At 37.7% G+C, this 23,743-nt stretch overlaps 1 protein-coding gene across 3 annotated transcripts; it reads right to left on the bottom strand.

Moving 5' to 3' along the window:
- Positions 1 to 879: 879 nt before the first annotated feature.
- On the bottom strand, positions 880 to 15,913 carry CCT8 (chaperonin containing TCP1 subunit 8). Of its 3 annotated transcripts, none has more exons than XM_069472403.1 (15): positions 15,750 to 15,913; positions 12,585 to 12,675; positions 11,780 to 11,859; positions 9,905 to 10,054; positions 9,281 to 9,461; positions 9,115 to 9,176; positions 8,034 to 8,171; positions 7,044 to 7,222; positions 6,197 to 6,263; positions 6,035 to 6,122; positions 5,828 to 5,943; positions 5,252 to 5,323; positions 5,010 to 5,174; positions 4,271 to 4,390; positions 880 to 1,104 (listed from the first exon to the last, which is right to left on the bottom strand). In XM_069472403.1, exons 1-15 carry the CDS (start codon positions 15,765 to 15,767, stop codon positions 1,027 to 1,029), a joined length of 1,605 nt encoding a protein of 534 aa, XP_069328504.1. In that variant the 5' UTR covers positions 15,768 to 15,913; the 3' UTR covers positions 880 to 1,026. The 3 variants fall into 3 exon arrangements, with proteins under 3 accessions (XP_069328504.1, XP_069328503.1, XP_069328505.1); XM_069472402.1 differs by having other exon boundaries at positions 15,775 to 15,913; XM_069472404.1 differs by lacking the exon at positions 11,780 to 11,859 and having other exon boundaries at positions 15,775 to 15,913.
- Between the last annotated feature and the right edge of the window lie 7,830 nt (positions 15,914 to 23,743).

The raw sequence follows: 23,743 nt of genomic DNA, 5'->3' as shown, positions 1-23,743 counted from the left end.
CACTTGCTTTGTGCCAGTGGTCAGCTGACCCAAGGCAGACACAAGCCAGTCTCATTCCTGGGACTAGGTATCAAGTCCCCCTTAATGTCCCAGTATTTGAGTTATATGCAACCTAAAGCAGCTAAAGGACACAAAGCCTGTCGGATAAGGTTCCCTTCCACAATGAACCCTTATAACTTTCCATGGTGGTAATTATCATTCTTAATACCTGTTGAGTTTATTGAAGACCCAGCCATATTGCTTCCAAGAATACCAAAAATACACAATTTCAAACAGAATTATTCAAGAACCTTATAATATTAATATAATGCATATAGTAGCATGTCCTATAAACTCAGTATAATTCTTTTACAAATGTTTTTTCAACAATCCATATTGACCTTAGGGAAATAGAATCTGCTTTATGAAAACTGACTTGCTTAATTTGTACATATCAGATATTTCAATTGTATCATAAGCATCTCTTTTGTACTTGCTAGAGTATGTTTTCCATTCAACAAATCACTAATTGCTATTGAAACAAGTCACCTGAGTCAGGTTTGCCAGACCTGTGAACAAACACTGTGGAAATCTAGTCCAGGTGTCAGCAGACCTTTCCTGTAAAGGCCAGCTAGCAGATATTTTCATCTTGTGGGCTCATTATCTCTGTCAGAACTACTCAACTGTGCCATCCCCTTGTTAGAAAGCTACATGCAGAAAATATGTAACTTTGAGCATGGCTGTGCTCCAGTAACTTACACAAACCGCAGGACCAGAGGTAAATGGGAAGCAGGTCTCTACATAAGTGACTTGCCTTAAATCCCACAGCTAATGTGATTAACAGGGTTGAGACAAACAGGTCATTTAGATCCAGTAACAATGGTAATAAGGCAATGAAGCTTTGACAGTAACAACATGTTTATTATAACATCCAGGTGAGGATAAAAACACAAAACACTTCTTAACTTAATGAGAATAAGAAAACATCAGGCAATTCCTAGAGTACTACTACAAACATAGCCTTCACCTACAGTAAAATTAAACCATTCAATCATTTTGGTCATCATCCCAGTCTTTCTTCCCACTTGGAGGCTTGGGCCCACCGGCAGGTTTGGCCATGATGATCTGCATAACAGAACAAAAACCACAAGAAAGTATGCTTACAAACTCAACCTTTAGAATGAAGAAAAAGAATGTTTTTCTATTTAGCCTGATTTAAGACTAAACAATCTATTTTATACCACATATGAAACACCACAGCGCAAAGTTTGCTAACTTCCTTGTTAGGAATTAAATTGTAAACTTCCAGCAGTCTGAGAAAGTTTCTTGCTTTTATGGATAGTAATAGCAATAAAATCCACACACATTAGTGAAGGACATTCCAAGACATGCACTTCAATAACCCAATAAGCTGAAGGTGAATATATTTGCATGCATCACTGGTATGCATCAGTCAGTTCGGCACCTGATTTGCTATTTATATATGAGGTTCATCTTGCCAACCATCCTTATCATCCCAGTTTCCTTGTGGCTTAGGAGTTTTAGGTCCACCTGCCAGTTTTGCCATTATAATCTAAAGTAGTTGATACACAAATACAAAGTTTAACACTGAAATTTTCTAGAACCTGTAAATAAGAACTATTCAAGGAGCAAGAAAGCAAACCCTTTCCTAACAAGCACCTAGTTCCCTGGTAACTTAAAAAACACAAGCCCATCTTTAGTTTACCTAAAATGTGCTAACCCAGCATTTTCCAAGTATAACCATCTAACATTGAAAAAATTTATGTTAAAAAGTGGTGGCTGTTAATTAAATTAGTTGACTTTAATCAAAGTCGAACTCTGAGCCCCTCATAATGTATGTTCTGAATCTCAAAAGTAGGAATACCATATTCATTGCCAAAGTTGTATGATTAGAGAACTTCCTGTATAAAATCAGGGAGTTTGGCTTGTTTCAAGCAACACAAATTATAAAACATCTTTGTTACCACCTCTGATAGATTCCACATCCCTCTCCTCAACTACTTTTTTTGTTTTTAAGAGACACGCTGTTGGCACCCAGGCTGGAGTTCAGTGGCATGATCATAGCTCACAGGAGCCTTTGATTCCTGGGCTCAAACCACCCCCCACCCTAGCCTCCCCAAACTAGCTAGGACTACAGGCATGCGCCACCACACCATGCTAATTTTTAAATTTTTTATAGAGATAAGGTTGCCCAGCTTGGTCTCAAACTCCTGGCCTCAAGTGATCCTCCTGCCTTGGCCTTCCCAAGTGCTGGGATTACAGCTGTGAGCCACCCTGCCCAGCTCACATCCCTTTTCAGAAACCTCTTAAGAAATCTGAACCTGAAATTCTTAGAGTAACGTGTTATTGATTGAGGGTATGTTCAGACTGAATTAAAGGCATTAAGTATAATTTTAGAACCTAAGTGTACCTTGATTAAAAAAGAAAGTACCTAGAATAGTTCCCAAACTGTAGCAGGTACCATAATCACCTGGAGGGCTTATTAAAACAGACTGCTAGGTCTCCTCTAGAGTTTGTTTCAGTGGTTCTGGGCCAGGTTTGAGAATTTGTATTTCTAGAAAGTTCTTAGGTGATGATGCTATCAATTTGGGGACCATGCTTTGAGAACTAGCAAAACAGACATTTGAACAAAGATTAATCTAGCCCCTACTATACTTACTATCCAATACTTAAAAGCTTGATTTCCAATTCCCTTTCTAAAATATATACTGTACAAAATTAGGAACAACTGGCTTTTAAAAGACTGTAAGTTCACTATACTAACACAAACTGGTAAATGTAGTTGGATGGGTTCTTCAGAAACACCCTCTATGTACAGTGTGAAGACCAGGGGCAACCTCCCCACCATAAAACAAAACACAGTTCCTAGTTTAAAAACAAAATTCAGAAGTGCCTTTGTGATCAAGGGTTATAAAAATTGTCTTGCTTGGATAACTGGCTTTCAAAAACTTCCTAAGTTAAGGAATTTCCACTATCAGAATTTGTTTACCTCACGCATCAGTCTGCTACTTAGCTTCCTCCATCTCCTTCTATTTTGGGTTCCCCCTTGTATTCTTAGCCACATTCTAATTTCTAGAATAAACATTTCCTTAGGCATCTATTATCTTTATTTAAAAACATCCATATTCTTCCATTGAAAACCACCTAATAAACTGATATATAAACCTGTCTCAATAAATCTGATACACAAACATCCAGTTTCTGCTTATTTCTGATGAGATGAAACTGGATATACAGTTCCATTTTTGGTCATCTCTATTAGCTATGAAAAAGTTATTCCTTATGCAGAGGAAAAATTTGTTTTGCTACAATTAACCACCAACTGGTCTTAACTGTGCTTAGAAATAAGTCTAATTGTCTTTCCACTGAATTCCACCTATGACTGACTTCTCCCAACTTTAATTTGGCATGACTTTCACTTAATGGATTTATACTGTGCCATAGCAGTTATAATTTTCTATTAAGTACTAATTTTGTGGGGAAATGGATTTAATTAAGTTTACTAGAAAATACCTTTTTGAAAAATAATTATGAATTCTGTTTTACATCTATACCCAGAATACACTCACAATTCCTCAATAAGTAGAACTATTATGATTTTAAACACTTTTAAGATCCTTTAGTATCTCAAGCTATTTGTTAGAGAAAAATTTTAAATACCCAGGTCCTCTTATCTCCAGACTACTGGAGACTTCATTTTCCTTACAGTTGGTAGTCTGAAATGTCTGCTTCAGGGCTTCATGGTCCTTCCATATTCTATATTAAACACACTTTCTAAATTATTTGTACAAAGGGGTTCTAAGGCTAAAAAATTCTGAATTTTTTAGCCTGTGAATCTAAATCAGATTTGTCCTACCTATTCCAATATTAAAGCAGCAAAGATTTCTTTCACTGAAAAGATCTTTTAAATTACCTATAAAATTTTTTTTTTTTTTTTTGGTAGAGAGGGGGTTCTTGCTATATTGCCCAGCGTGGTTTCTAACTCCTGGGCTCAAGCAATCCTCCTGCCTGGGCCTCCCAAAATGTTAGGATTACAGGCAGGAGCCACTGTGCCCAGCCAAATTAGCTGTAATACACTTAATACAATTTAAAACTATAATAGAAAAAATAAAATTTTCGGAGAGCACTTTATCATCTCTAAAGATGCGAGAGTAAAGAAATAATCCTTTGAATATAATTGGAATTATGCTATGTTCTAGTTCTGTGAAAATATGCTATTGAACCGTGAAAACTAGCATTTTTAAAGATCAAAATTCTACTTTTTGCTCACCTGATCCACTCTAAGTACAGTGACTGCAGCATTAGTAGCAAGTTTGATAGCCCAATATTTTCCCAGGTAAGTATCAAGAATACCAGCTTCCAACATGTCCTTTACAGCAGGGACTTCAGCCTGTCAAACAAAATTTTCATCCTTTCATTTTAAATTCTTTTATGTGAAAATGTTTATAACCCAGTAACTAAAAAAACCTGCATGGCTCCTGAAATAGTATAAGCAAAGTAACCAAGCACAAGTACTATCCTATAGAGCCCCTTGGTACCTGAGCAGGATTGGTCCCAGGGCCCTTGCAGATACCATATTCTGTGATGCTCAAGTCTCTCATATAAAATGGTAGTATTTAGATATAACCTATGTACATCCTTTCATATACTTTAAATCATCTCTAGATTAATTATAATAACTAATACAATGTAAGTAGTTATGCTATATTTTTACAATGTGTATTTTTAATTTTTATAAATTTTTCTCATCTACAGTTGGTTGAATCTACGTTATGTGGAACTTGCAGATATGTGGGGCTGACTGTACATACTATAAAACAGAAGGATATCAATAAAACAAAAGGAAAACTAAATTTTCCTCTATCAGACAAACTATGTAAAAACTAATTGTTAAACGCATTTGCTCGCAAATCAGAACACTCTCTCATTGATTTTCCTTTCAAACCTTCTATTTCTAGGTTGCGTGTTCACATAATAAAGCAATTTAAGTTCTGTATTTTTTCAAATACCTCAATATCTAATCCAACGTTTTTATTTCCTTCTTGATGTACAGCATAAAGTTTAGAGATTACTTCGTTGGCCTTAACTCCAGAGTTCTCTGCCAGTGCCCGGGGAATAACCTCAAATGCCTCAGCAAACTTCTTAATAGCATACTGTTCCAGTCCAGGACAGGTCTAAAATAAAAATGTGTTTATTGCTGCATTTTATTCAAGCAATGGGAAAAAGTCCATTTATACAGAAAAAGCTTTACCTCTCCATATGATGTGATCTGTTTGGCTAATTCAATTTCTGTTGCTCCACCTCCGGGCACAAGACGTTTATCCTTTAAGTAGACCAAAAAAAGTCACTAAAAAGCAGTTTTCAGTTTTCTAATATTTCCAGATTCCAGTACTCCACCACACTGGAGTTTTTCATCAGGCATTGTTACTCAAAATTGAATTACAAATGTGGTAAAAATGAATGGTCAGGGAAAATTTTCTTACTGTACAGTGTCTATGAAACGGGAAGGACTGAAGTGAAGAATGGGAACAGCACTAAGAACAGTGATTTAGCAATTAAGGTGCATTATAATCAGAAAACACCATAAATCATCCCTTTAAAGCAAACAAACAAACAAACAAAAAAACATGCTTTGCTATTTATTCCATTGCACAATCATTTTAGGAAACTATCATATGTTATAGCAGTGAATGTTTAGGTCTTAAGTAAAAAACAGGTGCTTTGCTTTAAACAAACCACTCATTTTGGAGTTCTCATAATGTTTAGGAGTCTGCCAAATGTATTTTTAAAACCTTACAAATTACCAAAGATTATTGCTAGTACTGACCCTTGTGAGAACTTTGAAAGTATTAACACCGTCATCTACTGCCCTTTCTATATCATCCATCAGATTGTCTGTAGAGCCTCGAAGTACTATGGTGGAAATGGCACCATCTTCCTTTTCTGTCAATAAATTAAATGAATTTGGTGATTAAATAAAATGAACACCCCCATTTATATTAAATGTTTTTTTTTTGGTACCATCACTACATACCATGCTTAAAAACCACCACCTGAGTATCTCCAACTTCTGAGAGGTAAACACTATCACAATGTCCCATTTCTTCGAGGACAGGGGGAGTCTGTAAGAAAGTGACTGTTGTAATAAAAATTCAAACAGTTTCAACTATCTTTTCATGTTTTCCAAAATACATACCAATCTAGGAAGAGCTGTAGCACCAACTGTTTTGCACAGTCGTCTGAGATCCCATTTTGAGTTTAACCTTTAAAAAAAAACCCAAAGGCCATTATAGAAGTTTTTACTTTATCAGGTAACATATAAAATACACAGATTAAACAAGAAACTTCTAGCCCCCAAGTCACATTCTTCTGACTCTTATTTAAGCTCAGAACACATCTGGCTTACATTAAGCACTGAGGCCAGGAAGCTGATTCCTGACGCTGTGAGCGAGCCCAGCTAGCCAATAATGCTGCACCTTAAGTCTGCGTTGTATGGTACTATTCTAGATCTGATGTCACTTTAGTATGCCAGGGGTTTATAGTTCTTAACACCAGAGAAACCCTTACAGAACTCAATAGTATATAGAGAACTTTTGCTTTACTTTATGCAATCAATGTTGTGTAAGAGTACAGTGACTCACTCTGTACATTTCATTGGTGGTAGGCAGAAATGGACAGATAAATTGTCTAATGTGCCCCATAAATATGCTCATGGATTACAAGGCATCTTCCTGACTCCACACTCTAGCTGACATGCAATGCACTAGGCTTGCATCTGGTCTCTTGAATAAGCTGTTCCTTCCTTTTGCCTGGAACGCTTTTCTCTCTTCTTCCTCAAATAACAGCTTTTCATTGATCCTTCAGCTCTCAGCCTGAAGTTTCCTCAGGTGTTTCTTGTCCCCCTACACCAAGTCCTCTTGCTATCTGATCTAATACTTACACTTTCCTTGTATTAACAGTCTTCGTAGTCTATTGAATTTGTTTAGTGTTTTACTACCAAAAAACCATTTATAATTTTGGTTAATAGAATGCAGCTCTCTTACCTCACCAACATGATATTGTATTTGTTTGCATAATGAAGAGCCATGTCTGCCACTTTGCCACCTGTTACTACAACATTTGCACCAGTATTAGCAATAGCTTTGACTTGTGCATCCATGAGATTTTCTTCTCCCTTACTAAAATTCATCAGTTCTTCAGCAGTCTTTATCAATACCGTTCCCTGGCAAAACAAGCAAGCACTCTTTAAAACCATTTCACTACTTCAGCAGTCAAAGTCATAAGATAATAGTTTACTAAAGAAATAATTTAAAGGTCTGACAAAAAATATGGAGACAAACACGCATATATTATGAAGCAGAATACAAAATCTGTATGAAATAGACATTCAGCTTGCTCCTAGACCCCTCTCCCAAAACATATTCATTTGCTTTTAACAGGTACTTTGGTGGAAAAGTTAGAGAAATATTTTTATTTTCAGTATGTCAGGCAGATGTGCTGGTATTTGTCTTTTGACAAAGGTCAACTACAGTCACCAAAATGATGTTGTGGTTCTCAACCTTTTTCTAAAATGTAGACTAAATTACCAGTGACCCCCAATCTTGTGAAACTTAAAACCATCAACAACTTGGATTTCAAGAATTCTAGAGATGAACTCAGCCACTACTGACTATGAACACAAACTTTAAACTTTTTAATATGTATTTTTTTAAAAACATATGTATCATTTCCAAATCACATTTGCATATCTTGCTTCAAAATGCTATAGAATGTCAGCATTTTAAAAAAAATTTTGTGAAGAGCACACAAAGTACTCTCTCACTTGCTGAATATGTAAGCTGTCAAGGGCTTTGTGTTAGGATATAAATAAATATCACCACCATCTAATATTTCAAGTTTAACATTTAGTAGTTGAATCACACATTCAAATAATATAAATCTGGTATAAAAACAGGTAAAAGCAAACTCGACCTCAAACACTAATCTGAAAGAGCAACTCAAATTTTTGCGTTTAAGGTTTGAATTCTACATACCTTAGTTTCTGTTATCATGCCATCAAAAGGGCAAGAGTACACTGCTATTTTTGCATCTTTGACAGAGGTTACATCACCTTCAGTTTCCTTCTTAAACACCATGCCATGCAATACTGAAGATGAATGGATACCAGAGCCCTAAGGAGGGGAATACACAAACCATCAGTGACCTCGTGAAAATAACATAAGGCTAAGTTGATTCTGCATGTACCAAAAATATCCTTTCGTAAGGTAAAGTAATATGCCAAGGCAGTGACTACTGTGATAAGGGGTGAGGTGGAAGGCATAAAGCACAGCACTCTGCTTAAGGTAGGAATCGTGGGAATAAGCCACTGTTATGGAGAAGAGGTCCTTCAGTTTACTGGGAACAACCAAAGGTAGAGAACTGCTTTTAGCCATTCACTCACTCATTCACCAAGTACTTGGTGCTGATGTACCAGGCATGGCTGTCAGCACCGGACACAGAAGAGAGAACAAAGCAGCAAAGATTCTGCTCTCACAAGCTTACAATTTAATGGAGAAGGTGGACAGTAATGGAGACAGAAAACATACAATGCACATATAAATACATATATAAAGAACAAATGTACTTATATAAGGTAAATTCATGTTAAGAATCAGTACACCGATGTGCAAAACCAAAACCAGTCCAATTATAGGTTTTAATACATCGAGCACATCATTTATCAAAACCATACTTGAATATTTCAATACTAACATTAAAATATGAATTTTATTATTGCAGAATAGAACAATCTCCATTCTACTGAAAATCGCATACTAAGCGTATTGTAATTCAGCATATATGAAGAATGCAAAAAAGCAGTTTATATGCTATTCTCAACTCACAAGATGTCATGAAAAATGATGACTTTACAAGGAGATAATATGTCAATACCCTTTTAATTTTAAATAGGTAGCAGTAACAACTTAGCAATATTAAAATGTTATAAAATGATACCTCAAAAGAAGTCATAAGTGTTCAAATTATGAGATAAAATTTAGGTTTAGATTAACATAATTTTTTTTTGCAAGAATAATTGATTTAGCTAATGTAGTTAATGTATTTTTGTAAACTTACCAGAATTTTACAAACTCTGATGTTATCAACATTGAAATGGCCGGAATCAGGAAAAATAGACACTGTTGAGAAAATTAGACATATCAAAAGACATCTTGGGATAACAGAGAAAACATCTAGTCACCTTAAAAGATTTGGACCTTTTCATTTGCTGGTATTTACTTACCACATGCCTGAGCAATAAGCCTGGCCAGAAATGTTTCGTTACCATACTGTTTACTCATTATGGAGGTCTGAAGGAGAGATGATACTTCATCAACATCTCGAAGGTTTTTTGCAGAACAACATACCAAATTAGGAAGAATCTCATGGGCTTTTCTGCAGGCTATTTCATAACCTTCTATGACCTAAAACACAAATAACAAAAATATTTCTCTAATTCTGACATGGCTTAAACCAGTCATTTTGGTAACCCAATGCATATGGATATTTTCAATATAAAATGACAAAGAATAAACTGTACTTTCATAATTGCACATATAGCAGGGCCTACTAGCTATGAGTGTAGGCTTTGATGACAGCCCAAATTTGAATCCTAACTTACTAGCTATGAGGTCTTGGGTAAAATTTTCCTAATTTTAGTCTCACTCTAGGCCTAACAGGGTTTTTGTGAGAATAAAATGAGACACTGCATGTGAAGAATATGTACTATAATGCGTGGTACAGAGTACACTGCTCAATAAATGTTAGCTACTATTAAAATAATGATTTTAGTTTAAGTTTTAAGCAATAGCTATATATACAGGCAAAAATAAAGTACAAGTATATTATAAAATGAACACTCACTCACCTCTGAAACTGACAGGCCAATTCTCAGAAGTTCTTCAGCCAATTCCAGAAGAGCTCCAGCAAACACCAGAACAAAGTTTGTGCCGTCTCCAACCTCTTGCTCTTGCATGTGAGAGGCCATTACAATCATTTTTGCAGCAGGATGCTGTACCTGGTAAAAGAGGTAATATCAAGATAAACATCTGATGATTAAAGCAACATAAAATCATTAATTTCTACTTCCTAAACTAATAGACTCCAATTTCTCCATGGGCTATGTAACTCCCATTTTAAAATTTTTATTTCTAATTATAGTGGATACATAATAGTTGTATATCTTTATAGGGTACATGTGATGTTTTGATATAGGCATCCAATGTGAATTAATCAAATCAGGGTAACTGGGGTATCCACCACCTCAAGCATTTACCATTTGTGTTAAGAACATGCCAATTCAACTCTTTTAGTTATTTTAAAGTATACTATAACTTATTGTTGATTACAGTCACTTTGTTGTGCTATCAAATATTGTTCCTTTTATCTAATTATCCATCTGTATTTTTATGCCCATTAACCATCCCCAATTTATCCCCCATCTCCTCACTACCCTTTCCCAGCCTCTGGTAACCATCATTTTACTGTCTCTGAGATCAGTTGCATTGAACGTAACTCCCATTTGATCACACTGCTATACACTTAGGGTGTTCTCGCAAGAAAAAAAATCCAAGTCCCTATAGTTCTATCAGTACAAATGCATCACTAGAAATAAAACCTCAAGGTACACATTTTTTGATGTTTAGTCACCTAGCACATACAGTCCCATAGATAAGGTTCAGCACATTACTATATGTTCACTAAATTAAAAAACAAAGTAATTACAACCACTAAACCTAGACATTTTTTTAAAATGCCTTCAGGAGAACTAAAATAGACATCACTTAATTTGGTCATGAGTCGCAATAACTACTTGTATGTTCTTGCTGTAAGGGCTATCATTTGTGGTTTTAAAAAAGGGGAGTATAATGTTTTTCTTAAAATACATACAAAATTTTACGTGGATTTTATTCTGAGGATTTAAGTTTAGATACTTTTACAGAAATAAGCCAACAAAGTAACAAGTGATAGCAGTGAGAAAACTGTAAGATGTCAGCACTATGATTTTATTATTTTTACAATATCCCCATTAGACTTTAATAACTCCTGAGAACATCAGAGTGTACACTAACATTAACATTCACAATGACAAGTCCCTCCACAAATATTTTGCGGAGTTAAAATTTTAAGTTTGTTGAATATGTTCTTTAAGAATATATTGTTATTAGGGAAGTTAGAGAAATGTTAATTTATATACAGTTTCATTTAAAATACAAGATTAAGTTCCAGTTCTTTTAAGGGCTAAGCTTCATGAAAATTCCCTGAGGAATGGCTCTCCATGCGTGTTCAGATGCCGGAGATTCCCCATAATCCTGCTGGTGGTATCTATTCTGTAGACTTTACAGCAACAAAACTGCAACTAACTTTTTATTTTCATACAACGAAACAATTCATTTTTAAAAACCACTGTTTTTAAACTGCGTCAGATGTTTCTGCATTATGGAATAATTCACTTCAGTGTCACTCTATAGAACAAGAATATTGTACTCAATTTGATATGGTTATTAGCAAATATACTTTTATCAGAACCAATCCCTCTATAAATCAATAACTTTTTTGAGTAGCTAAAATGTTAAACCTAAAGAGGACTCTTTATAATTAGAAAAAGCTGTGTAATAAATTTTCAAGTTGGAAAAAAATGTCCCTTATTACCCAATCTAAAATAAGAGATTTCTATTATGTTAAAATACACTTAATTTTGATGTCACCAAAACATACGGCCCCTTTTAAAGAAGTAACTTACTTCTAGTTCTCTTAAAATAGTTGCTGCATCATTTGTCACAAACAACTTCTCCAGGTGGTTGATAACCATTTTGTTCATTCCTCAAATAGTTAAAAAAGAAAAAGAAATCATTAATCAAATCCTTTCCCAAACACCCAGGAAAATCTGGTAAAAAAATATGAATTTGTGTTTATTTCTTAAAATAGCTTTGTAAGAACTCAACACATACTGTCTACTCATTAAGTCTATCTCACAGCCCCATGGACTTTTCCTGACCACACATCCGTATTATTTCTTTACTAATTTCCTACAATTACTAGAGAGGATGCCAAATCTCACATTTTTGCTGACTTCTATCTTGTTTGCAAATACTCTTGGCATGCAACAAGTGTTCAATAAACACGAATTATGTTAACGTAAAAAGACTAAAATAATCTACTTGAGAGTATATTTAGTTTTATGGTCAGTCCATAAATCTATCAATTTCAATTGGTGGTAGAAGGCAAGAAGGAGAGAATTTTCTCCCTTAAACTACAATGTCACTTTTAATTAAAGAATTGTTCAGTGTTTGTCACACCGAACCATCGAAAGCCAAATTGCTATTATTTTTCTATCCTCTCAATAGGATAAAAAACATCATCGTGATTCCTATTCTTCTAAAGAGATCCCACTTGCTGATTAAAAATGCTGTATTGGTATCAGTGAACTATGAAATTAACTTTCAAAGCCACACTGTAAATATAATATCCTTGGAACAAACTTGAAAGAAGAGCTAGTACACAAAATTCTATTATTGCATATTTTAAAACATGAATTTAGAAATTACCATTTGGTCCATATGCTGTACGAGTGGTTTGGGCAAGCTCCTTGCAAGCTTGTATGTTTCTATACACAGCCTCTTCTAATCCTGAAAAATGCTGTTAAAAAAAAACTTCTAATTAGATAGGACAGTAAAATAAGAATTTTCAAATACAAGGTCTCTGTTTATCTTGCTTCTAATAAAGAGGCAGAATAGCTTAGAGGAGCTGGTTACAATTCTTATCTTTCTGGCTAACTAACTTACATGACCTTGGGCAATTTCCCTAACATTTCTTCATCTGTAAAACAGAGGTAATAATAATAGTACCTACCTCATAGGCTGCTGAAACAAACAAGATTTATGTACGTAAAGCATGGCATTTGATAGTAATGAAGAATCCATAAATACCCTCACCAGTTGAATGAATAAAGCATGACATTTTAAGGAACCGCAGGTACCTACTTACACATCGAATCATAGGACCTACCATTTTTTAGAATGTAACATACAGGGAAGCATGCTAAGACTGATCAGATAAAGGATATGAGGTATTTTAGGTAAAATACCTTTCCAGAGTTTATCGGTATTTTCTAAATAAAAGTAGAAATGTGGTATATTTTTCTTGTTGGGTTAGAACCTGGGCTTTGTAAAGCCAGCAGTTCTATGTTCATTGGGAATTCCCACTTTAAAGTATTTGCCCCTGAAGTGTTTAGGAACTAAAGTATACAGATGATTGAATATTCTTCAGAATTACAATTTCAATATATAGATGTTAAAAAAACTGAATTGCTCACAATACTGAAATTCTCAAATTTACACTTTTTTTGACAGTTGGGATTTTATTTGGAGCTTCAAAGAGGTTTCATGAGCCTATTGCTCATGTAAACATTTTCCTAGAATTGTGTTTCCTAGAGCCATTAGCCACTTGTGGCTAGTTAAACTAAGTAAATTTTAAAGTAATTAAAATAAAATACTTGGTCCCTCAATTGCACTAACCACAGTTCAAGTGCCCACTAGGTACATACGGCTAGTGGTTTCCATATTAGACAGTGCTGATATAGAAAATTTCCAGCACTGCAGAAAGTCTATTGGATAGTACTGCTCTAAAATATAAGGAATGGTTTTTATAATATCCCTAAAAGGAACTGTGATCCACACAAGGTTCACAGCCACTACTTTAGAAGTATTGAACTCCCAACAATAGAATTTAAGTCTGACCTGGCTTATACTCTTATTTCCCCTCACCCCCATTTTCTCAGAAATGGCCAACTGATCACAAATCAGATCCCATCACTACCTACCATACTTAAGACCTTTCAATGGCTTTCCACCATTCTTAGGATAAAATGCAAATCCCTCTTCAGGGATACAAGGCCCTACATGTTCTCCTCTCCTCCTCTGAATTTACTGTTATCTTCCCTTGGTAAACTTCAGCTCTGTCACCTACTTTTTCTTTTTTTAAAACTACGTCAAACTCATTCCATCCTCAGGTCTTTGTACCAGCTGGTTCCTCAGCCTGTAACATGTCCCCTTCTCATCTTCGCTAGTTCCTTCTGTCACTCAGCACTGACCTAAGAGTTCTTCCCTGAACATCTCATCATTTTGTCTACCGCAATCCTTCTTTTTAAAGATAGACTTTTTACTTCCTGTCATTCTCTAGTATAGTTTATTTCCTTCACCATTATTTGAAAATTTCCTTATTTGATCATGTATTATTTCTGCCTCAGAAGAATATAAACTCTAGGAGAGCTGAGATTTTTGTCTTTCACTGCAGTCCCTTCAGTACCCATTTACCAAATAGAATATCTCAGTGTTCTGCAGAAAACCACTAGTATCTGAATGACAATTAAATGATGCTTTGTGATACATAAATTTTCCAAACCTATATTAGTAAAAAAACAATTCAAATTGGAAGCTATGATTTTTTTTTTTTTTTTTAGAGGAGCAATGTCATTATCTTTTTAAAAAATTTTTTATTAGAGACAGGGTCTCTCTTCCAGGTGCAAATGCTGTGCCACCATCATAGCTCACTGCAGCCTTGAACTCCTGGGGTCAAGTGATCCTCCCACTTTAAGCTTCCCCAATAGCTGGGACTACAGGTGCACCACATCATGCCCAGGTAATTTAAAAAATTTTTTTTTGTAGAGACCGGGTCTAGCTATGTTGCCCAGGCTGGTCTGAAATGCCTAGCCTCAAGGAATCCTCCTGCCTTGGCCTCCCAAAGCGCTGGGGTTATGTGCCCTGCCCCAGAGTATTTCAAAAGTGCATCCTACAAACAAGAACCTAGGTCCCTAATACTGTTAATGCTCCCTTTACCTCCCATACAACCTTAAATTCAACCGCAATCATCTATTTCTTTAATTTAACACATAAAATATGGAGGACAAATAAAGGAACACCACTATTTGAACAACCAAAAAGCCAAACTTTATCAATAGTGCAGTAAGATTTTTTTTTTAACTATGCTCCTGAAATTATATCAAGACCAGGCCATAAAACAAAATATTGTTATTTGATCCAGGGTTTAACTTATCCTGTGGGTCACAGAGGTTTAAGACAGAACTCAAAGATACCATCTTTTGGTCTAATCTCTTCAATTTACAGATGAGGACAGGGGTCCGTTTTAGGTCAAGCTTGCTAGCATTAAGTTGAGACTGGAATGCATTTGGCTCAACGCACTGCTTCTGAGAACTAAACTGGAAGCCCTCTGTTTCTCACTTGGAAGGAAATAACCTGTTCCTACGCTCTCCTCTCTAGATCGCCCGCTTCTCGTCTCTTCCCGTTCTGTAACTCGCAAACTGTGTTGTCAATCACGTTGCAGTTCCCAAAGCAACTTCACTTACATTATTCAATTTCACCTTCACCATACCCTTTCAGTGTGGAGGGCCTAATTAGACCCATTTTGCGAATGAAGGAAAAATGCACGAGTGGCTTTATGTCTGCCCAGCTAGAAAGCGCAGAGAACGAATCCTGCGGCGTTACCCCTCAACCATCACTTTTCCCCCCCTCGGCCTTCCTCCAGGTCGAGGAAGAATGGAAGTGCCCGCAGACCTCCACGCCTGAGCCCTCCCGAAAACACCTCCGTTTCTGGAATCTTCCCCAGACCGCTGTGCCAGGGGAGCACGCCCAGCCCGTTAGTAGGCCCTCCTTCCTTGCTGCGGCCGCCGCAGCCCTATGCCGACTCCCTCCCACCGCACCCCCTTCCTCCATCCCTTACTTTCGCTCCGTCCTTGAGCATCTGGGCAAAGCCCGGGGCCTTGGGAACGTGAAGCGCCATGGCCACCCTGCAGAAAGCGGTTCACGCGCTCGCTCGGAAAGCCGCGGAGGAAGCGAGGGACACCCACAGCCTGCTGGGAAGGCTACGCGCCGCCGCCTCCCGCTCCTCCTCTTTCTCCAGCGGGTCCGCCTCCTCCCCAGCCGCCTAGTTTGAAGCCTCGCGAGAACGAAAGCAGCTTCCTCAGCCAGAACAGAATGGACGATCCCCGACCAGTCGATCGATGGGACCGAGCGCAGGGTGCGCCATCGAGCTTCAGGCTGACGCAGGCGCAATCGGCCCGGGCCGTTGGGGCTCGCTCCCGGCTGTCCTCACTGATTAGAGTCAGGGTCCGGACGTTTGATTTTTACCGTTTCTGACGTGTAAGCCACACTTCCTAAGCTTAAATTCCACGTACTCTTCCAGACCCAGCCGCCAACATCAGGACAGCTGTGCCTCTTCTTCCCGAGGCACAGCACCTGCCCTCACCCCCCAAACCTATCTTTGGGCGTCAGCTCTGTGTTGGGCACTGTAGGGAGCGCTGGGAACGTGGAGGTGATAATTAAAGTCCTTCGTAAGGATAGCTGTGTATCCAGGGCTCCTGTGTGCCAGGTTCTGTGCGACTTGCTTTACGTGCAGTATCTTTGTTAATGGTCAGTCCTACAAGTTAATATTACATCCATTTTATAAAAGGTAAACTGAGGTTCACAAACGGTAAATAATTTGCCCCAGATCACAGAGCTAGTAAATGTTAAAGCTGGGATTCCTGCCCAGATCAGACTGGGTTGCAAACTGCACGTTCTTAATCTCTATCTATAGTGTCCTTTTCTACTTCGTCCTGGAAACAAATTCCTTTTAGTCCCAGAATCTTTTAAAACTTGATCTCTATGTCCTTTCACATTAACACATGGCTGATTGAAAAACAGAATTTTCACGTTGTGAAAGTAATCCACTTTCTTTGTAGAAAATACAGAAAACATGATACAGACCGTTTTGGTTGGACATTTGACTTGGACACGTATAAATGAACATAAAACTTTAACTTCGGACAAATTTAGAGTGCCTAAAATAATCTGATGTGTCAAGTGTCTCATTTGTTCCTATTTTTTCTAATAAATATTTAAAATACATAATTATTAAAATAAAAAACTCTTTTTTGACACCTCAAATAAGACGGTATGTAAAGCACCCATTTGGAAACATGGTAAAAGAGAAGCGGTTCTCAAAGTGTGTCCCAGGAACCTCTGAGGCTCCCCAAGACCTTTTCATAATAATGCAAGGGTCCACCAAGACAAAACTATTTTCATAATAATGCAAAGACATTTTCTCTCTCATTCTTTAAGTGGGAAGTTTCTAGAGGCCTGCATGATGTGTGATATTACAACAGTTTAGATGTAAAAGGTATGAAAAGCCAAGTGTCTTCTATGAAGCCACATAATTAAAGATTTGCAAAATGCAAAACAATGCCACTCTTCTCTATTTTGGAAAGTAGAGTTATTTTTAATAAAAATATGTGGGTTAACAAGGGATGGGTTGATTTTTATTTTTTTAAAGTTAAAAAGTTATCAGTTTTAATTTATAATGCAGTAAATATGATAGTTATAATCCACATAAACAAAAGGTTTTTGAGGACCTCAATAATTTTTAAGAGCCTAAAGGGGTTCTGAGACTGAAAAGTTAGAGAACCACTGTAATAGATCAGTTCTGAACAACAGACAATTCAAGATTTTCTCATGTATTAGCTAAGAAATAACTCATTCCTTTAACTCAAAGAGAATATTACTTATAAACAGAGCTAACACAAAACTGAAAGGGGCTAAAATGACATGATAAAATTTTATTAATTAAAAATGAAGAATCAAAACCTTTAAAAAATTTATGGCTAGACCATGGAAAATTGAACTTGAGGACAACACAATTGATGAATGAAATATTTTGTTTAAAGTCTGTAATAAAAATTTGATCTAGACGGGGCACGGTGGCTCACGCCTGTAATCCTAGCACTCCGGGAGGCCGAGGATGGAGGATCACTCGAGGTCAGGAGTTCGAGACCAGCCTGAGCAAGAGCAAGACCCCTGTCTCTACTAAAAATAGAAAGAAATGATCTGGACAGCTAAAATTATATATATAGAAAAAATTTAGCCGGGCATGGTGGTGCATGCCTGGAGTCCCAGCTACTCGGGAGGCTGAGGCAGAAGGATCGCTTAAGCCCAGGAGTTTGAGGTTGCTGTGAGCTTGATGGCACGGCACTCTAGCCCAGGCAACAGAGTGAGACTCTGTCTCAAAAGAAAAAAAAAATTGATCTAACATTAATTTTAATAAACTGGAAATGGTAAGAATTAAAATCTATTTTAATCTTCTGTATGGCAATTTATCAAGGAATGAAATTGATTTAATTGCTAAGAATGCTTTTTAGATGAAAATTCTTAATTTTATGTAATTTGAGTTAAACTGTACTCACTGGACAGTCAAGAGATCAAGGGCAATATTTCCACTGGGTCTAAGTAGTAGATGAAATATTTCTCACCCAGAAAATAAAACAAACACAAATACTTAATGTGGCTTAAAGGCTTAGGTTCTGGCCCTTGCTTCTCTCACCCTTGTCTTCTCCCTCTTGGCTTTACTGTCTTCTGGCCCCAATAACCAGAATAGTTTATGCTGTCCACTTTCCCTCTTCTGCTTCAAGGTCTTTGTCTTGCTGTTCTCTCTACCTAAAATGCTCTTCCACTCCCTTTTGGCTAGGTTAATTCTACTTCAATGAGCAGACACTTTGATTAGAAAGCTTTTGATGACCTCCCAAGACATTCCCTGTTTGTCATTCTCATAGCTTCTGTGCTTCCTTATAGCACTTACCACAGTTACAATGGCAAAATTATTTATTATATTTCTCCATCAGTAGGTAGGTGATGTATCACTAGCACTTATCCTATAATTGGGCATTGCATGGAGTAAGGATTCAATAAATAGTTGTCAAATGATGAATGGACAACCAAATAGGTATCCAGAAGAGTAGACCGAAGAGTTGGGGAGCTGTGGTCTGAATGTTTTTGTCCCCTCAAATTTCATATGTTGAAACCCGAAACCCCGAGGTGATGGTTCTAGGAGGTGGGGCCTTTTGGGAGGTGATTAGTTCATGAGGGACAGAACGTTCACAAATGGGATTAGTGCCCTTATAAAATAGGCCTAAGGGAGCCTGTTTGCCTTTCCACCATGTGATGACACAGTAGACAGTGCTATCTATGAACCAGGAAGTGGACCCTCACCAGACACTGCATCTGCTGGCACCTTACCCTTGAACTTCCAGCCTCTAGAAATGTGAGAAATAAATTTCTGTTGTTTATAAGATACCCAATCTATAGTATTTTGTTATAGCAGACTAAGATATGGGAGGTGTGGTCTCTTATTTTTCCCATCCAGACATACATGCAGCAAAACCAGAGAAAACACAAAACAATGAAGAGGATTTTTGCCCAGGGGTTTGTAAAAGACCAAGGATACTGTAGGTTTCTACTTTTTAATTCAAAATCCCGGGATCCTCATGTTACCTGCCAACTGAAAACATGGCCTGTAGCTTCCAGGAAAGAGCTAAAGGCCTTGAGGATTGGGGGTGTTAGCTCCCTCAACTCCCCATTCAGAAGGAACTTCACCAAGGCCTGGGGATGTTTGAGCCAACTTAGGACTCTGATAAGGACTCAGTTCACCATTTCCTTTCTTTTTCTGAGACAGTGTCTTGCTCTGTCTCCTGGTCTAGAGTGCAGTGGTGTGATCAGAGATAGCCCACTGCAACCTCAAACTCCTGGGTTCAAGTGGTCCTCCTCTGCCTCAGCCTCCCAAATATAATATCTGGGACTACAGGTACACACCACCACACAAGGCTAACTTTTCTATTTTTTTTTTGTAAAGGCTGGGTCTTGCTCTTGCTCAGGCTGCTCTCAGTCTCCTGGCCTCAAGCTATCCTCCAACCTCGGCCTCCTAGCGTGCTAGGATTACAGGCCTGAGCCACCACACCTGGCTCAGTTCACCATTTGTTTTCAGTTACTTTGTTTCTATTTTTGGCTCTTTCTTTTGTTTGCCTTAAAGTTTTAACCTCTGTACTTCAGAATTGTTTAAATGTTTTAATCCTGTCTATACGTTGTAATTTTTTTTGTATTCTTAATTTTACCAACTCTCATTAAATCTTTAATTTTCTGACTTTTTTTTATCCCCATTTATGTTACTTACTTTATGTTACTCTATCATCTTATTTTTCATTATCTTTCCATTAAATTTTAATTCTTTTTCTTTGGTTTTGGATTTTATGATTTCTTTTGTATTGACTTGTTATTCTACTTCAGGTTTTTTGTTGTTAAAATATCTTAACGTTCCTTTTATAAATTCTTTTCTATTTTAATCAAATTTCTTTGGGCTTAAGGGGGCCCAATAATTTATACACCTATTCCCTTTAGAAGCTTGGAAATAATCAGGAAAATATTAGCGGGAGTCAGGCAGCTGGAATTCAGTCTCACTGGACTATAGAGAATACAGCTTACTATAAAAGCACAGACTTGCTTGTACACCATTGCTGCTTTGCACTAAAGTGGAGTGGAGAAGCAGAACAGAGAATGGGAGACTTTAAATGGGTTAAATTCATGCAATCAAAAAAGGTAGCCCCATGGCACTCACGCACCAATGAGATAACTCCTTTTAATGAGGAGTGGAGTCAGAGGCCAAGAGGGTTTGGGGGAACCAGAGTAGTAAGACCAAGCACTCTCCTCCCAGTATAATTGTTACTTTTATTTTTTAATCTCCCTGTAAGTCTCCCAAACCCTGCCTTTTCTCTATGGGGTTGAGACAGTATAGGGACAGGACTGGGGCCTCACTTCTGACCTAGGGAGGCAACATGAGACACCATGACCCAGCCTAATTAACTGTAAAAGGGAAAAAAAATGAGCTCCTAGCAGCTGGAATTCAGCCCATACCCATATAAAGTGAGGGCCCAACCATCTGTCTCTTGAGTAATGTTTTCTAAGATCACTGAAGCAAGATGCTGATACTAGCCGATAAAGAACTTGACTGCAAAGATCTAACCACCTCAAACCAAAAAAGGCCTCCACACTGACGTTACCCTGACTTTCCCCTCATTATAATTATTAGGGAGGGGACTCAGAGCTCAGTATGAGAAAGAATTCTCCACACAAAGCTTAGAATAGTTTCAAAGAAAGAAAGTTTATCTTACTTCCCCAAGGTGGGAAGGTTGCAACACAAGAAAAAGAAAGGAGAAATGTCGGCCCTGAGGCTAAGGGGTTTGGCATTTTTTAGAGAAAAAGGGTAGCTAAACAGTTACTGTAAGCTGATACAGGAGGCAGCTGTGAAGCAGCTGTGTCTGTTTATCCTTTTTTTTTCTTTTCCTCTTCTCTATCAGGCTGCCTTATCAGGGTCCTTGCAGTACGATCTGGCAGGAACTGAGGTGGTGAGCTTGCACCTTGCTGTCTGCTCAGGGCTCTTCAAGGCTGTTAAAATAAACTCTTAGAGAAGTCTCAGATGATTAGTCTTAAAGATGAGTTGAGCCCCACGTGGTTAATCAGACAAGGGCTGTTGTGCTATGATCTTTCCCTCCAAAGGGGCAATTATGTGCCATGAGTTTATTCCTCTTTCTTTCTGTTAGTTTATTTTTCTCTGTTAGATAGTTTATTAGCAAGATCACCCTATCATTCCTCCCTGGCTTTGGTTAGAATTAACAGTCTTACTAATGGGCTCAGGACTGGGGTATCTGGGTGGAAGTCTGTTTTTCTATAACTTCTTCTTGCTCATTTAGGGTGATAGAGTTGTCCCTACCTGAGAGTCCAGCTGAGAGTCGCTAAGGGGGAGCGGCTGAATGGGGATGGTCTTGAAAGCCAGAGTAGAGGCAGGACAGGAATTACTTTGAAGAGAAACTGCAAGGGCTCTTTTGCCCTTTTTTCTTTAGTTTTAAATGAGTTTGTATTGTATAAATTGTTGTTAGAAATGGCTGTTTTAAGTAACCTTGAATTAGTGATATCATAGACAGTGAGTTTATCTTAATACCAGTAACTTAGCAACTGTAGTTTTAAAGTAGGCAGAAAAGAAAATAGTTTAACAGAATGGTAGCCGCTTGACCCTTTGAGCTCTGACTTTTCTTGATGTCATTTGTCTACTAGTTTAAACACGTGTACAAGAACAGAACATAATATGTGGAGACCAGTTGGAGTCCTAGAAGACATGACATGTCTTTATACTTTTTTTCATAGACGGTACATTTTTATGTCACATATTCATATAGATAACCACTTAATATAAAGGGAAATTTAAGAGGTATTAAACCCAAGTTTGGGAACACCATGTCAGAGAGGTTTTCATGAATCTTATCTCAAATCAACCAGTACTTAAACTACCTGTCCTAGGTCTAAATGGCATAAAAGCCCAAACAGAAGAGACAGGGGACTCCCAATGTGTACACACATACATTAAATGGACTGTATTTCCAATAAAGAAGTCTAGGGAGTGTCAAATACTAACAGTCAGAGGTCTTACTCTCCAAAATGGTTGAGGCTTTTAACCCAAATGGGAATTTCTCTAGAATTCCCCAAATGGAGACAGGAGTTTTCTGTAAATAGCACTCAACCATCTGGATGCAAATGTCAAAATCCAAAGGTCAAAGATCTATCCTTTTCTGACAATCAGAGATGTGTTTGGGGCTGGTCACGGCAAAGCCTGTAACAGACAGTTACCCTGGGTTTGGCCATCTCAACGTTGCAAAGTGGAGCCTGTTCCGAAGCCGTCAGTCAGACTGAAGCAGTTCCAGAATATCCATGGGTAGGAAGGATGCCAGTGCAGGGGGCCCACCAGTTCTGGAAGGCAAGTGCAGTCCCCTGTGTCTATACCTCAGTGATCCAGCTGGTTGTACAGGAAGCAGGGCTCAGTTCCTGTAGAAGAGTGTGGTCCTGGTGCCTTCTTGCCTGGGCCTCTCAGGTAATTCTGCCTCTGAAAAGCTAGGGGATTGTGTAGCAGGGGAGGGAGCAGTTTCAAGACTGAGGCAGAAAAGAGAGTTCTCCAAGAGAGAGTTAGATAAATGAGTTCCCCAAGACAGAGGTAGAAAAGTGAGATCCCTGTATGGAGGTACCCCATATGGGCCACCAAATGTTAGGATGGGAACTCATGGTGCAGGCTGACAAAGAATTCCTGACACAAAGATAAAAATAGTTTAATAAAAAAGTTTATTTTACTTACCAGAGGTGGAAAGGATGCAACACAAGAAAAAAAAAAGTGTTGGTCCAGAGGCTAAGAGGCTCAGAGTTTTTATAAAAAGGAAAACTAAACAGTTACTATTACAAATTATTATAATAACAAGAGATGACTATAAAGTGACTGTCTATCCTTTTTTTTCCCTCTCTTCTGTGAGACTGCTTTATCAGAGTACTTAAAATGTGGTCTGACAAAAACTGAAATCATGAGCTCACACCCCTACTGTCTAGTCTGGACTCTTCATGACTGTCAAAATAAACTCTTAAAAAAGTCACAGGTCATTAACCTTAAAGACAATGAGTTGAGTCCCAGGTGGTAAATCAGACAAGGGGCTGTTGTGCTGTGATCTTTCCCTTCAAAAGGACAATTGTGTGCTGTGAGTTTATTCTTCTTTCTTTCTGTTAGATAGTTTATTTTTTTCTGTTAGATAATTTATCAACAAGTCCGTTCCATCAATAATCTCATTTTAATGCTAAAAATCATGCCCAGGGGGAGGAGATTTAACATGCTAATGAGACCTACAATGCATGAAGAAGCATGTGATAGAAGTACACAGGTGTGCAAGAGAACCTCACCTTTTATATGTTTATACTTCACCCTTTTCCTGCTTAAGCCTCTTTAAAATTCTCCCTGAACTCCCCTCCTGGAGTCAGCCTGAGGATTTTTCCTCTGTGCCATCTCCCTTATGTTCAAA

This window comes from Eulemur rufifrons, chromosome 7 (genome assembly GCF_041146395.1).
Source record: "Eulemur rufifrons isolate Redbay chromosome 7, OSU_ERuf_1, whole genome shotgun sequence".
Classification (NCBI taxonomy): domain Eukaryota; kingdom Metazoa; phylum Chordata; class Mammalia; order Primates; family Lemuridae; genus Eulemur; species Eulemur rufifrons.
The sequence above is the reverse complement of the archived record's forward strand: the minus strand, read 5'-3'. Positions and strand labels throughout refer to the sequence as shown.